The sequence below is a fragment of the Ictalurus furcatus genome, chromosome 4 (genome assembly GCF_023375685.1).
Source record: "Ictalurus furcatus strain D&B chromosome 4, Billie_1.0, whole genome shotgun sequence".
Taxonomy (NCBI): domain Eukaryota; kingdom Metazoa; phylum Chordata; class Actinopteri; order Siluriformes; family Ictaluridae; genus Ictalurus; species Ictalurus furcatus.
Genome location: NC_071258.1, coordinates 30968703 through 30986383, shown reverse-complemented (window position 1 = coordinate 30986383; position 17681 = coordinate 30968703). Strand labels below are relative to the sequence as shown.

The window sequence follows — 17681 nt, the reverse complement described above, 5'->3', positions numbered from 1 at the left end:
GAAGGCCACAAAATAAAATGAGGTCCACGAGTAAATCAAATGAGATGCATAAATATATGGTGGTTCAGAAATAAATAAAAAACGTTCACAAATATGTTTGCACTAACACGCTCGTCTATCACGTACACAGTGAGGGGGCAGTGGTGGTGTGGGGGCAGTGGTGGTGAGGGGGTTAAGGTTCTGGGTTACTGATCAGAAGATCAGGGGTTCAAGCCCCAGCACTGCTGAGCCCCCACTGTTGGGCTCTTAAGTAAGGCCCTTACCCCTCTCTGCTCCAGGGGCGCTAAAGACAATCCCGGATGGACGGACGAGCTGAAAACATAATACCGCTACCACTCATAAAAGGCAGAAAATGTATAAAATGCTAATACAAAATAAAATAAATGTACAAATTCTAAATATTTTGAAAAAGTAAATAGAAGTGTAATTCTATTTATAAAGAATAGGTTTTATAAAGAAAAATGTCGTTCTAAGCATCTTGGAGAACTTGAAACTGTTCTTCTGCAGTTATTCCGGCCTTGCACCTCTGGGGTTGGGGGTCTGAATCCCGGTTTCCTCCGGGTACTTCGGTTTCCTGCACTAGTCCAAAGACATGCGCTGGAGTCTGATTGGCATTCCCAAATTGCCCGCAGTATGTGAATGTGTGTGTGATTGTGCCCTGCGAAGGGTTGGCACCCCATCCAGGGTGTCCCCCACCTTGTGCCCTGAGTTCTCTGGGATAGGCTCCAGGCTCCCCGTGACCCAGTATAGGATAAGCGGTATGGAAGATGGATGGGTGGATGTGTGGATGGGTGGATGTGTGGATGGGTGGGTGAATGGAAGGATGGACGGATGGACGGATGGACGGATTACTACACTGTAATGAAATGTTTCTCAATCCTGCTTTTGGTGTTTTCCCTTCCGGTTCTCCAAGCCATCAGCTAACGAACACACCGAATAAATACACAAATAAAGGTTCGATTGTGTGAGTTAGAAGCATGGACCGGGACTAAGAAACACTGCTCTAATGCAACGTGTGTGTGTTTTTTAAGTTTACTTATAACCGTTTTGACAGATTTAATTCAGACTCCACTGAACACACTGAATGTCTAAAAACAACTGCTATCATATAAGTCTATACTGAATTAATCTGCATTGCATTTAAGATCTAATAAATAAAATGCAAAAAATAAATAAATGAATTTGATCATGCAAACTATGTCTATCCACCTTCGTTCACAGCAAACAGACACGTTTACATGTTACACTACTTTCTTACCTGTCTAACATGATCTCTGCAGAACAACTAGACAGTTTTTGACTTTTAATTACAAAAAAAAAAAAACATTTCTACATATATTTATGGTTTCATAAAGCGGAGGTGTCAAACTCTGAGAATAAGGCAGAGAATAAAAACAATTTGTGCGCCAAAAACAATCAACATGTTTGCCAGAATTCAGCCAGAGTGATATCCAACTGGTTTTCTCAGACCAACACACACACACACACACACACAAAAATCTGATCAAATCATTAATATCTTTAGAAATGTGAGTCTTTTTTTTCTGTTCTGTGATCAAATGAATTCTCTCATGTTCTCGTAAAGCCACAGGTTTGTACGAGTTAGCAGGAAGTGGTGGGCACGAAAAGTAGGACAAACTAGACAATGGAAGGTGTTAAAAATGTCAAACGTTATTTATAGTCATTCACAGCAGCAGTGCCATACTGAAATGAACAAACTGCCAGCCCACATGCCCAGAACCAGCAGACCGGGGCCGTGTTTACACTGGTGCGTTTTGGTTATAAAACGGCTTTTTAAAATGAAAACGATCCTCGTCCACACTGGCGTTTCCGCTGAGTTTCAGAAACGATCTCCGTTCACACGACACGACCGAATACGCACGTCACATGACTATTCGTGCACACTGGGCATGCACGTACAAGTGTAAACAGGAAGTTGGTTGCTAGTCCAAACCGTGCGTGTCCATGTAGGGCTTACGCCGCTTGAAATGAGATTTGTTGGCGATCGCTCTAATCGTAGCTCGGCTTTTGCGCATGTAGCAGCTGCAGTTTTATAAAATACAGAATTGAACTGCAGAATGGTTGCTAAGAATGACGAGGAAGCCAGCAAAGCTTGCGGTTCAGTCTCCGTGTTGTTGCGTCTACGATCAAGGTAGCGTAACGGTCATGTGTTAGGGGCTTGACGAATCAGTGAAGGATGCGCCATGATCCAGAAGACCCAATCAGGGGACTAAATGTGGGTGGAGCCACGCGTTCATTTTCAAAAGTCTTCGTTTTGGTCTGTTTACACTGAAACGCGAGCCCGGAGTTTTCAAACTAAAACGGGGTCTTCGGCGTTTCCGAAAGTCTCCGTTATTCGAGGGTGGAAAACGCCGGAGTAGTGTAGACGACAGGTGTAAACATAGCATAGTTGTGTGTTTTAAAACGAAAACGCACTAGTGTAAACGGGGCCTATGTATCCAAACCATCGGTTCATTTACACTTGCTCGGTGGTCAATAAGTTTCAGTCTCTCAGTGATTTTTTTTCACTTCACTCATCCAACAATCTTTCAAACAAGAAAGAAGACCTCTACTTCTTACTTTCACAGAAAGAAAACTTTCCATTTGGTACGTTTGTTTAAAGTGCACCTATTATGCTTTTTCACATATTCCCTTTCATGTAGTGTGCTATATATGTCACTGTTTGTGAATGTAAAACATCTGCAAAGTTTAAAAAATCAAAGCGCACGACAAACTGAGTTATTGACTCCCAAAAGAAGGAATCGATTCTGAACAGCTGAATCGAGTCGTTAGTGATTCCAGACTTTACTTCCTTTAGTAACCTACGTAGGTTTGTAACAAAAAGCCCCGCCTCTGGTCTTCATCGGCTGCTCGCTGACCGCGGTAGACCAATCACAACAGACTGGGTCATCTGACCAATCAGAGCAGAGTATGCTACCTGAAAGGAGGAGTTTATAGCGAATCATTTAGAATGAATCATTTAACGAGTCGTTTGTGACACTGGGGGAAAAAAAGGTAATGCTGCAATTTAAAGTGTTTTTTGACCTTGGATGCGTGTAAATCTATTGTACGAGACCTTTAAAACAAAATTAGGCACGTTTCAAAACCATAATAGCTGTGCGTTACACTTTTATTGTGGATCTAATTTTAGGAACTAGCCATATTTATTCACCAGTACAAATGCTAGACAATTTTTCTAGAATCAGGAACTTGAAGGGAAACAGTGAATAAACTGAGCTAGCACAATACACAGTCGCCTCACGTCCGCTTGGCTCAGCTAGGTATCAGTTTTCCTATGTTGTTTGTTTGTTTGTTTGTTCAGCTATAGTCAATGTGGCACTTATTTTCTGCTAGCTATGAGAGAGAGAGAGAGAGCATTTCACCTCTACTCTAAGAAAACTATCCGTTTTTCTCCACCTCCATTGTCAAATATCGGAGCTAATATACAAACCCATACAAATACCTCGACCTATCAGATTCGTCCGCGCGAAGGAACAGTCCTGAAACACAACCCACGTAAAAATATAACGCCGCGACTAACTTGCAATATTATGTTTCAAACAGAGATGGCGATAGAGAGTCAAAAGTTCAGTATTGCAGCTTCACGATTGCACTGCAGCACATAAATTCACAGTGCTCATTTTTTTTTAGCTGTCCAGCTAAACATAAACTCAACTTTATGGATTTAGCGTTCAAAATCAGGGTTATCATGTCACGTTATTGTCGAGTGTTTGCCTTGTGTTAAAGGTTATGTGTTGTCACTTCCCCTGCCTGGATTATTTTGCTTATGTCTTCAGTGACACATGCTTCCTGGATATACACAGGAAAAAAAAAAAAAAAAAAAACTTTATAAGACTCAAAGACTTCTGAAAATAAACAGACATGAATGAATCGAGTTTGTTACAGAAGAGAGAGCTAGGAGAAGAGAGAGGGATAGGGCAGGGGTACGTGTGGAACAGTGTTCAGTCGAGGAAAATCTCTTTTCCGCAGCCGTACGAGGAACATGCCGCTGTTTCATCTCCTCCTCTGTTCAGGTCAGCTTTGTTTCAGAGGCAGCGGAAATTCCCCGTGGAGTCAGACGGGCGGATGAATAAAGTCACTTTCACTACATCCAGACAACAATATCCGAAGCTAAACCTCTAACCACGTCACACGCGAGGCTGTAAATAACACTGTCTGGATACAGAGCTTTGAGGAGAAATGGAGTTACAGTACCGAAGCAATTACAAGAATGACAGGACAGATATAAGTGTTGGAACTATACTGAACTGTCCTGTACTTACACTGTCTAGACCAGGAATTGCTGCAAATGAAATGTTAAAACCTTTAAACTCCACTCAGAGGGTCCAGACTTACATTCCTCACTCTCATAACTACTGAATCCTTTATATTCGTTGCTGAATACTGTGCTTCATGAGGAATAACTGCGTATTAAGCTGCCACTTTAAGAGATTAATTAATGTAAATTCATTTTGTGTCCAATATTTGTTTCTTAGTCCTCATGTCTCATACCTACAATACTGAAAAGTGATTAGATACTGAAAAAAAAGTGGCAAAATTAATATTATATTAACCCAAATTTACCTATGTGTGTCCTTTTCTGCCTTCAGGAGCCCTTAACAAGCCAGAGAGAGAGAGAGAGAGAGAGAGAGAGAGAGAGAGAGAGAGTAAGTGAAAGAGAGAGTGTGAGATAGAGAGAGTGCAAGAGAGAGAGAGTGCGAGAGAGAGAGCGCGAAAGAGAGAGAGCGAGATAGAGAGAGTGGTGAGTGTGTGTACGCGTGTCTTTAGAAATAAAATAAGTTTGCTGAAAAGCGAAAGTAAAAAAAGGAAAGAGAATAAAGAGCCTTTCTGCGTTACCCCAAGCCTGCCTCCGTTCCTCGTTCCTCACCCAACCCAGGGGAGTCCTACACTCATGCATCCTTAATGTCCTGTAAATGTATGGGGATTTTTTTATTATTATTTTTAAAAAAAATTTTTGGTTATTTTTGGGGGTAACTTTTTAAATTTTTTGGTAAACATTTAAAAAATGAGATAAACAAAATAAAGATTTATAAAGACAAAAAATTATAAACACAAAAAAAGAACAATAATACAACAGCAAAAAAAAAACCAGAGGCTGATTGCAAAATGTTTGAGTGATTTTAGTTTTTATTATAAGATTGAGTTTTTCAGCTTCGTGGAGACTGGAGAAACAGGTGAAACAGGTGTGACAATAAAGTGGCTATCATAAAATACAAATAACTACACTTTATACATGCCGGTGTTCAGTCCCACACTGGACTGTATATGTATAACCATAGTTATCTGTTTATACACTATTCAAATCATCTTAAAGTATATAGATCCAAACGTTTTACATGTTTATATTCATCTTTATTATACCTATATTTCCCCTTCATTTTGTATTCTTTTCTTATTAGTTTTTCTGGACCAGCTGTGTCATTTTCACAGATTTTCCTTGTACCCTGAATATTCCTAACAAACCCTTTACAATCACAATATTACTGGTGCTTACTGGAGATTGTAGGAGATTGTCAATTTGCAGTATTTCTTAGAGAGATTTTTAATAAAACATTTTTTTTAAGACTTAACAAGGAAAAATCGGTGAAATTGTATCAGAAACTATAACAGAAAATGTTTGCCATAGTGCAGCAGTAAGGGCATAGAATCAGATATTTACCTTTGCTGGAAATGAATTCAACCGCTAACTCCGCCCCCTTACCATACGCCTAACTACTCATAACACTGTATATGAAATGAGTCACGCAAATTTTTATGAAACTGATATCATCATCACACACACACACACACACGTACACACACGTACACACACGTACACACACGTACAGTGACCGGCTGCAAAAACACACTAATGAATTTTCCAGAAAGTGGATTTTGGATACTTTGGAAGAACAGGAAGTCCTGAGCTGTCCTGAGGTCTCATCGAGACCTACAATCTCCACTGAGCAAAGCTAATAGCTGCAATCACTTCATCCCAATTACAGTCATAAACCTACATCCTTAACATACAATTAGCTTCCATCTGCAGGATCGTTTGAGGTCCAGCTCCACTCAACCATCACTGTCGCTGAAAGTACGAGCTTCTTCTGTGTTCTGTACTGCGGCTTAGTGGAGACTCGTCTTCGGGCTTCTGACCGCATGCGTATGGCTGCCTGGGAAAACCTTTCACACGGTCAAATCTTCACATCGCAACCATATATAGTTCTATTTGGCATGCATCGCATCCAGAAGAAAGACTTAAGCGTTTTAAAGTCTGATTACCTCCAAAGATTTCGTTCCAGTTCCACTGAAATCGACATCAGCTACTACTTTGTGAATTCGTAAGAAATACGGCCAATCGGTTTATCAAAGACCGCAAAGGAAACCGCGTAATCAGTCTGATTATCAGCAGCATCTATACGTCAGTCTCTTCTCCTGAGGTCAGGATTAGTCACGGCGTTTAATGAGCGCAAGCCTTCGCGTCTCATTTTCGACTGGCCCGATCTCTGATCGCGCGGACGTCGGTGGCGAAATAATCGCTGACTTATTCGGTGAGTTTAATTCAAACGCTGCGACTTTCTCCACAGCACGTCTGTGTGTGAGTCAGGGATAAACTGTCAGCTGGTGTTTGTACTGTTTACGGACTGGATCGAAATACGCCACTTTCACTACAGCACGTAAAACGACTTGATCAAAGCATGACAGAGTGAGTGAGGAACGCAGTCTTAGCTAGCAAACTAGCTAGCAATTAAACTTTTAACTTAAACGTTCTCCTTACCTCTGCTGGTTAGAAAAGGAATAAAAACACTACGTATATACATATATGCGAGTTAAAATGGAACTGGAGTTTTTTATGATTGTTGCAGCCAAAAATTCTTGATTTTGATGCGGCTTTTGCTGTAGTGTATACCGTACGTGCCCAATAAAGACTCATTATCATTATCAATTATCAATATCCTAGTCTTCCTTGCCATGCGCTTTCGATCACGGATAAAGCAAGACTTTTTCTTCTTCGGATCTTCCCGCGTGCCGTTTTTCCTGACGAGCCCTTACAGTAAAGCTGAACATTAGAACATTAGTTCATCGTTATCGCAACGCTTGAATACCTCCGAAAGCTAAAATATGCGTATGAACTCTTTATAACCGATTGCTAAATGTTTTATTGAGTAATCTAGTCGTCCGGAACATTCTCATACGCGCAAGATGAGTTTCTGTCAGTGAATCACAGTAATCACAAGATGCAACAAATGGAAACTATTTTGCAATAAAACAGTAATCTATTGAAATGTAAAGACTTGAAACGTGTGTTGAAATGTATCACAAGGTATACGGTAATCACATCTAGGGCTGGGCGATATGACGAGATAACCGGGTGATAAATATTGCCACACTACATTTTTTAGTATCTCAATACGAGTATCTCGATATATTTCTGTCGTTTTATTCAAAACTGTAAAATCCTCACCTGCTTTTCTGTAGAAATGATTTTCCTAGACATCATGAAAAGTCTCAGGAAAAAAGGTTTTAGTCGTACAAGTAACACTGCAGTTGAGCTGGTACTTTGTTAGCAAACATGCATACACACTATATCATGGTGCATATCGTGGATCGTAGAAATGTCTTCAGATATCCTGATATGATACGTCGGCCAAAGATGAAGTTCTGATTAACAAGCCAGCTCAGAAAAACAACACCGGAAGACACTTTGATCGTAATCTTTTGTGGTTTTTCAAAACCGCGCGCTGTGTGAAAATCAGAGCAAAGAGTAGTCTGTTTTGGTGTCAGAAAAACACAGACCTCCCATAAACACTTCCTGTGGGCTTAACATGGTACGATTCCCACACACGAGCGCTCTAGAAAACTCGTCTGAAGGTTTGCCAGCTTTAGTTCGCATTTTAATAATAAAAGATTTGGGAATAATATCCAGCATGAGGATTTTTAAATAATCGCTTCAGTTTCTCATCTATGACTGAATAAGCAAGTAATGAAACAGGCTGCATTTACACCACAGGTTCTGATGCCGGAGTCTGATTTGTTGACTATCTGATTTTTTTTTGACGACCCGCTTACATCATCAAGTCACCCATATCCTTACAAGTGACCCATACCCTTACAAATCACACATATCTTTACAAGTCACACATATCCTTACAAGTCACCCATACCCTTACAAGTCACCCATATCCTTACAAGTCACCCATATCCTTACAAGTCACACATACCCTTACATGTCACCCATACCCTTACATGTCACCCATACCCTTACAAGTCACCCATTTCAGATCAAGTCACCCATATCCGATCTCTGCATGTAGACTATACACTTTATGTATATATATAGGCCGAAAAACGGCGCAATTTGCAATGGATGCAGATGAAAATATAATACAAGCCTCTTAACACGGAGAAAAAAAAGAAGAGAGCCCTTGCTGAGTTGCGTTTTCACGCTTGGTGTCCACCCGACGTCATTCGCCATCGTCGCTTTTTCAACGACGTACGACTCGCACTGACAGGGGAATATCCAATCTGTCCGCTTACACGGCAGACGCAGATGCACGTATCCGATTCATATCAGATTTATTTCCATATATGAATGAGGCCTGAAACAGATCTGAGAATATCGGAATCTGTGTGCTTTTTTCTTGCTTACACGTTCACGGGTCATATCCAACCTGTGCCGCGTGGGAGGGAAAAATCGGACTTGGGTCACTCGAGCCATGTGGTGTAAATGCGGCCCAGGCGAATGCTGTTATAGGGAATTGATCGACAACTGGCCCAGATGAAAGCAGCGTTACTATTACCAATCAAAAGTTTGTTATTTCCCAATAACAGCATAACCCTCAGCACACTCAACAATTCAATTACAATGCTGTATTCATTAAACGTTCACGTTTTATCCATTTATAGTTACATTTAATGCTGTGGAACATCCGTGAAACAAGTTAGTTCCTGTTATCACTTATATTATAGCAGCTACAAGAACTGATTCCCTCACCAGCCCTTCGTCCGTTCTGAAAAACCTCCCACGTAAAATTCACAAAATCATATCAACATTTACGTACGATTTTTAACCCGTTCAAGTCCCTGTGTAAGCTGTTACTATAGAAACAACAACGTATTAAAACAAGCAAGTTATAAAGTCTGCATATAGCACTACTGTCTAAGCTGTGTCTAAGAAAATAAATCAGCAGCACTGGGTTATAACACATTATAAGCTTTCATAACATCTAATGTAACATCTACTGAGCCTAACTCTTCCAGAGTCTTCGTCACGGAGGTCAGTTTTTGTGTTAAGGAGAAGGACAACGTCTCTCTGGGCTTCTGAACACCTGTTCGTCCACATGTGCGAACACATGCATGTGCACACACACACACATACACACACACACACATTGTAACAGATGTCAACTCGAGGAGAGACCTCATGTCTCCAAATAGCTTGGAACACTGTGGGGTCCAGTGGAAAATCTGTTTATGTATGTGTGTATTTGTAAAAGTGTGTGAGTGTATGTGTGTGTAAGTGTGTATGTGAACTCAGAAGGTAAGAGTGAAATTGTATTGACACCTTTAAACAACCGCAACACACAGCTCATTAAACAACCCGAAAACTTTTACACGTCAACGAGCTGAAGAGGGAAATGATGCTGCGCAGAGAGAGCGTGATGGCGCGCAGAGATAAAGACACAGATAACGATCACATGATGCAGAGAGGAATTAAAAGAGTCATATATCATACTTTTTTATGACACATCGTAATTTTTGATCCTTTTATAGTTACGTTTAATGTTGTGAAACCTCCTCGAAACAAGTTCCTCTTCTCACTTACGTTAGAGCAGCTATAAACAGTCGCTCCTGCAACAGCTTCTCTTTTCTCTCTCTTGAAGGTGACAAGACAACAAAAATGCAGCTTATCGTGTTACAGAGAAACCACGAAGCACATGTCTGGGTCGGTCGAAAAACCTAGCTACAGCTTTACGAGACTCTTTCCATAAATGCTAAATGAATAAACATCTCCCGACAGAAAGAGTACACCATTTCAACAGTTACTCACGCTTTTTAAAAATCCATGTGGCGCATCTACATGGATTTTAAGGCAAGACAATACAAGTAGAAAGGGACATTTTTGACATTTTTTTTTTTACAATTTAGGAGATGTAGAACATCTTCCCTACATCTGAGAAGAAAAATGTTTTTGTTTCACTGTTTATTTCCACTCGTGAGAAATGTATTATCTAAAACTTAGCAACTTCGAAGAATGCTTAAGCTCCATGAACTTCACAATCACTCCATGTCATGTATGCCTGAAAAGCTTATCATTATCATATACATGTCATTATGATTATATATATATATATAATTACAATATACATATCATTATGTTATACATGTCATTATGATATGTCAATATGATATTGCATATATATAGATATATATATCATTACAATATACATATCATTATGTTATACGTGTCATTATGATATGTCAATATAATTATATATATATACATATATATATATATAATATTACAATATACATGTACATATTATTATGATATGTCATTATGACATATATCATTACAATATACATATCATTACGATATACATATCATTTTCCTTTACAAAGCTCATAAACCAAAACGTACAAGACTGGAAACAAATGAAATCCCATTGCGATTTTTGTTGTTGTTGTTTTTTCCCCCCCTTAAGATCATTTTTTCTATATGGGGGGTGGGGGGGGGGGGGTTACAAGGATGTTACATAGTAATATCCAAAAATGTTGGGCCTTAAGTTCCATTTCATACTGAAAAAAAATTGAATAAAATATTCTAGCATAACAGTGCAGTGTGTTTCCCTGATTCAATAATAAAGAAGCGATTTTTACAACCAGCTTTTCTGTTAAAAGGACTTTTCCTCTCCAGAATGCCTTCACAGTGAAATAAATATTTTACTTCTAACAGCATCATCATATCAGAATTATGGTTGTATTATTAAATAGGCAAATGTATGCATATTTAATTAGCTTTTGTGTTTTTTTTTTTTTTTTGCATAAACTAATTTACATATTTGGGTAAAGTTCCAATACAAAAAAGAAAGAAAGAAAGAAAGAAGGGAATACTTCAGCAATAACTGAGCAAAGGTTGATTGTGATATATATATTATATATATTTATAAATTATGAAATAAATTAAATAAATAGTGTAATAATAGAAGTGACCCTATTCACCTGTAGTGTCTTGCCTGAAGCTGAAAACACAGCTGATGTAAAAGAAACAATCTGATGATCACCTGAAGCCCTTTTAAAGCCAGCAATACACCGCAGAAATAAATAATAAACCATGTTGAATTGTTTACCTGCTGCAGAGTCCGGGCTTTCTGATGGCCGAGCCAAACTCGCTGCATTTATTTACGATAAACAGAGTGACGTCAAACAGAGCTGCGCGTGCACCCTCTCCCATAGAGTATCCATGGAAATCCCAGCTCTCAACTCACAACAAGCGACGAAAGTAATAAAAATAAAGTAGTCTACGCTTGAAATAAACCATCCGTGATGCTGTAATCACACACACTGGTTTAACATTGCTGTGTCATTTAAACCCCGGCTTTGCAAAGCAGCATCGTACATAAATCCGCACTTCCATACAAACTAGTGTCTAATACCATACTACCATACTAACTAGTATGTCAAAGCATTAGGCACAAAACAGCGCACTGTTTAGTACTCTAGTATTTTCTTTTAGTTGTATAGCACACTGTTAATACTATGAGTACATACTATTTCGATTAGTAGTACTCACTTTTCCAAAGAGACAGCACATGTGTACTACATGACATACTATTTAGTATGCGATTTAGGATTTGTACGGCCTTTTATTTTCAGGGTCCTTTAAGGTTTTTTTTTGTTGTTGTTGATGCTGACTGACGAGGTACCGGACCAATCGCTGACTCGGAAGCTTGCACGCGCACACCCCCGACTAATCAGAGCGCCTCAAAGGAGGAGTCAAACGCAAACTGTGCGGTTGTATCCAATCAGTGTGAGCGCGAGAGAGCAGACCACCACACCGCGTCCAATCGAATAAGAGCGCGTGCCGACCAAAACAGCTCAGCTCCAAAAGGCCGTTAACGGTTTTTTCTTTCTTCTTTCTCTCAGCTGAGGGGTGTAATGCAAATCCAGTGGAACCAGTCTCATGAAGCATATTTATGTTCACACGGTGACACACACACACACACACACACACACACTATGTGTGTATATATATATAAATATATATATATATATATATATATATATATATATATATATATATATAATATTAAGAAGGCTGTATGGTGTACATTTGAATTGCCTTCATTTGGTCATTCTGTTTCACTTGAGTGTCCTGCTCAGGGTCCTGACCACAACCCCAATGAACACCTTTGGGATGATCTGGAACACCGACTACACCCCAGACCTCTTCACTCAACATCAGTGTCTGACCTCACTAATCCTCTTGTAGCTGAATGACCACAAATCCCCACAGCCATGCTCCAAAATCTAGTGGAAAGCCTTCCCAGAAGAGTGGAGGTTATTATAACAACATAAGGGGATTCAATCTGGAATGGGACGTTCTACAAGCACAAATAGGTGTGATGCTCAGGTGTCCACAAACTTCTATCTACAGAGTGTAACTTGAATAAAAATGAACTCAGAGCCAGGCTTCATTTAAATCTAGCATCTAATATTACTTTACAGACGAATATATGCAGATGTAGATTTACATATATCAGAACAAAACTGACCATAGTGCAGCACTTCTGCTAGTGTGTGAACGTATGACAGTGGAATCTCTGTATAAAGACCATTAGCACCAGGCCTCATGAAACTGCAGGTTGAATACCAATTACTGATCCACTGTACCCACTGGCCAACTTCCTTCATTCAAGGGACCAAGTCTTAAGCACTTCGAGATGGAAAATGACCTTGTGTATTAATTAAAGTTCCACAACTGGGGTGAACAAGGACATGATGAATGAAACTCTGGTTTATTAGGCAATTTTCTTTTGTATCATGAGGGAATTCACCAAGTGTATTCAACAGAAAGTGCATTTTCTATGTGCTATTATTGGTGAACATGTTTCTGGAGAAGAAATATCCTAACAAAAGTCTAACAGATACACATACAGGCACCCAATACTAACATCGATAACCCATTGATTGAAATGTGGCTAAACACTGTACACTAACGGCTGTTCGAGAATGTACATGTAAGGCCTGATACATGCTACATGGATTTATGAATATTATATTGATAGTGAACATAAATAAATAATATTTTCTTCAAACTAATCCTAATTCCAGTACTAATAGTAAGAATGACCACATCAAATATTCCTATGTCAAAATGAACGTGAGACAGTGTTACCAGGTCAGCAGTTTTCCAATGGAATTTCATGTCCATGTTTTGCATGGATAATAAAATCTACATTAAAAATAATATAATTCACTTAGAACCAAATTCTATACAAAGCCAAACCCGAGCTCATCACAGATACATGTTACCATGAAAGTGCTGAATTCACCCAGTCCAGTGCTAGGTGATTAATGCTTTCCACAGCTGAGGTTTAAGGCAAGCCGACTGTAATCAGTACATTGTGACTCTGCATAGTGTGATGTTGACACAGGATGTAACTGCTGCATGTCCACAGAGCAGCTAAGCTAAAAGAATCTGTGTGCTCCTCTTTCTTTCAGTCATGGCATCCTGCCTGGTACACAAACACACACCACTACACATACACAAGCATACCAGCTTTGCGCCATTGCACACACATGCAAATCTATTCAGCTGGTATGCAGACCGAAATGAAAAGAAGTCCAGTCACGATATGGGGGAAGCACAGAAGACACACGAGACAATGTTTACGTCATTAAATAGGACAAGATGATGTTCATCAAAATATTCACGAGGCCAGGAGGAGATGTGCATGAGAATAATATGTCCCTAACACCATTGGCAGAAATGTATTTTTTTTTAAATAGATAAGAATAAGAATTTACCCAACCTGTTATTTAAGGAATAAAACACATGGGACTGCAGAGTGTTGTAGCATTTATACCACTGTAGTTTGCCTACGATTATAGATTTTAATTTATTAATGAACAACAGAATTTTTTATCATCCCAGGACAATTTACATCCTGTTATCACTTACACTATGACAGAAATGATAATAAACATCTCCTAACAGAAAACCCCACCATAATAACAAGGGAACCCTATGAGATTAAAGGGAATAAATGCTGAAGCGATTGGCACCTGTTACTCCAACAACAGCCACGAAATAAAGAAATATAAAATAACTGCAAAAATTTTAATAGTACAACAATATTTTTTTTTTTTTATATGCTTCATTAGTTCAGATTACTCTGTTAGCCCCATAACCTCAGCTTGCTCAACTTGCTCAGTATATACCACACAGTCACAGTCTCAGCCTTACCTCAGCACACTTAACTAACCCCACAGCCTTTGTCGGCTTAGCTTCCTCAGTTAGCATTAAACTCTTCATTAGCTCACCTGTTTGGTGTAACAACCTTCGTTAGCTCAGTTAGCTCCATAGGACTTCATTAGCTCATCTCACTCAGTGCCACAGCCATTGGGAAAAAAAACAAACAACATTCGGAGAAATAATGTATCTATTATCTACATTATAAATCTACCTAGAATCCAAGTACAGACCTTGTTCATAGTAATCTTTATTTGTATAGCACATCAGTTGCCACTGGTGATTAATAATACCATCCAAACAGGTCCAGCACCTTCATGAGTCAAACCAGGTGTGTCAGATTGGAACAGAAATCTGAAATCCTTGTTTTACATGTAAAACAGGATGAACATAAACAGTCGCGTTTAGTTAATACATTCCTGGAAACACTTCATATTAAAACTCATTGAAGCCGTTTTATACTGTTAGATTTTTCGCTCAATTTTGCTGTGACAGATGTGAGTTGAGTTTGCGACCAGAGATAGTCGAAATAATTCCGCAAGTCTGCGATTTTGACGTTTCTTTTTTATCCAACCAACGTGCACCATGCTGAAATACCAATCTTGAATTCTCCCATTTGAATTACCTATGAAAAGGTAATGCACATGAGTCCAAATTATAGTCATTTCGCTGCCTACGCTGTCAGACTCCCGCCCTGACCTCTCTGAACTCTACTTAAATTCTGTAAAATGTTAACAAGATTACAGTCAGTGGTCTCAGCACTGCTCAGCGCCCAGACTGACTACATAAATAGCAGTTTCCAGACCTTTCTGTAGTCGGAAAATCCTTCTAAAACTTAGAATGAATAGATAAAGCATTGTAAATTGTAATTTGTCAACATCATTTTGCTTAAATTTGTAACTTATGAGTCCTCCAGGTGAACTGCAGTTGCTGATAATCTTTCTCCTTCTCACCCATAGTCCCGTCTGTGAAAAATAGAGAAGCCTTGTGTGTTGTGTTTTAAAGCAAAAACATTTGGCAGAAGTAATCAGGTGTGTTCCAACTGAGGGCGGAGCTAATTTCAGGGCCAGAAACAGATCAGCAAAAGTGTGAAAACTACCTGGATTCATTGTGTGGCAAGTTACTTTTTTGAAATAATAGGATTAATACAGGTCTAAAAACACTTTTAAAACCACATAGAGTGTAAATCAGTGGTGGGGCAGTGGTGGCTTGATGGTTACTGCTCGGAAGGTTGGGGGTTCAAGCCCCATCTCTGCCAGGCTGCCACTGTTCGGCTCTTGAGCAAGGCCCTTAACCCTCTCTGCTCCAGGGGCGCCATATCATGGCTGACCCTGTGCTCTGACCCTAACTTGCTAGTATATGTGAAGAAAAGAATTTCACTGTGCTGTAATGTATATGTGATTAATAAAGACTCATTCATTTCTAGCATTTTAAATGCCAGCTACAGCCAAACCAATGTCGTAATCCTGATCGTTACTGTTCCTTATACACAAAGTAGTACTGTAGTAGTGACTGTGCATGTCACAGTGTAAATCACTGCCGACCTGCCATTAGCAATATGGCAAGAATACAGTATACATGTATATCATAGACATGTTCTTGATATTGATGGTACCTAAATATCACACTATTTAGTTTTGCTCTTCATCATGAACACCAAGGAGCTTTTCCAGGAGAATGTTCTGAAAAAGTATTAATCGCAAAAAAAGTTCCCGAAAACACTTTTAACATTTCGTGGAGCAACATTAGTACTAAACAGAAAGAATATGACACAAGCACGATTTTGTCTAGAGGAGGCCATCCACCAAAAATCAGTGACCGTAAAGAGTGGCTTAATCAGAGGAGCAATCAAGAGGCCGGGATCAACGCTGAAGTAGCTGGAGAGATCCACAGCTCAGATGGAAGAAGCTGATCACAGCACAACCATAATATGAACACTCCACAAAACTGGCTTTTACGTCAAATAAAACCTTTATTTAAAAAAATCCACATGAAATGGTGTGTGAAAAGGTTCTCTGTGGCCTTGGTACAATGCGCTAATGATTGTCAGATATCCAACAACATGAGAGCACTATCTCTACAGTGAAACATGGTGGTGGTGGCACCGGCACGTTGTGAGGATGCAAGAGGGATTAGGAAGCTCAACGACAGGTACTAGTGAGTTTGCTGAAGATGCAGGATTACACATTAGGTAACACAACATGTGCAGTTTCTGTTAATGTACAGTACAAGATTTCATGAAGAACAAAGTGCACTTTTCAAAAACAATGCCCCTAATTTTGTTTGATGCATAGATGTGTAGATATTAAACATCATTTTGTGTGTGTGTGTGTGTGTATGTGTGCGTGTGTGTAAAAGACACTATGGTGCACTGCAGCTACGAAATTCAGATAGATGTCCACTGTTTACTGTGCTGTCTAAATGTAATTTTCTGCTGTGTGAGCTTGAGCAATAAGAAGATGGCCGCCCTCTAGATTGTGACAAACTGCTATTGTCTGAAGGACTAAGGCTGCCATTAAAGTCACTGAGACCTGCAATCAAAAAGTTGTTTCATGTCACAAGTTCAAGTCTAGTCACAGCCTGTGGTGACAAAGTCCGAGCTAAATGAAGCCGACTAATAAGAAAAAGAACAAACCACACTGTGGATAAAAAGCAAAAATATACAGTATGTTGCACTGCAAAAACAATTTCTCATCAAGTGAAGAAGTAAAAAGCCTAATATTTGAATGATCTAATAATCTAATATTGATCATTTTGAGATTATTGCACAAGTTTCCGACCGTTAAGCCTATATCTAGATATATTTACAAATGAATTTTTTTGTTCTAGAAATAAATGCTTGATTATGATTGATTATCGGCAAAGAGAACAAAGTCATTTTAGCCTTTAAACGAGTCGAAATATCTAGAAATAGGCTTGCTTGAAAAAAAAGAGAAATATTAGTTGAATTTGCGTATATTAAATATTTTTTTTTTACCTGCTGAGATGTCATATCATTATGCAGATATAGCTTGAAAATATCATTATTACAATAGTATGGCGTACACTGTTGTGACAGAAAATATCAAATGTCACAGAAATGTCCCTTGTAATGCGCTAGATATTTCAAAATAATTTTAAATCTTCTTTTTAAGTACAAATATGCCGAGTGAAAATATGTGTTTGGGAATTATTTTAATCATTTAAATTAACATGAAACATTTCT

At 39.0% G+C, this 17681-nt stretch overlaps 1 protein-coding gene across 3 annotated transcripts in view; it reads right to left on the bottom strand.

Moving 5' to 3' along the window:
- The window catches only part of gramd1bb (GRAM domain containing 1Bb), a 124799-nt gene that overhangs the window by 83172 nt on the left and 23946 nt on the right, over positions 1-17681 (bottom strand). Inside the window, exon 1 of one of the 3 annotated variants that reach the window (XM_053623580.1) lies at positions 14548-14628. The exons of 1 other annotated variant lie outside the window; for it this stretch is intronic. In XM_053623580.1, the coding sequence (XP_053479555.1) occupies positions 14548-14588 (41 nt within the window). In that variant the 5' untranslated portion in view covers positions 14589-14628. Of the gene's footprint in view, positions 1-11351; positions 11899-14547; positions 14629-17681 lie in introns of those variants that run through there. One more of the 3 variants, XM_053623582.1, reaches the window with a different exon arrangement.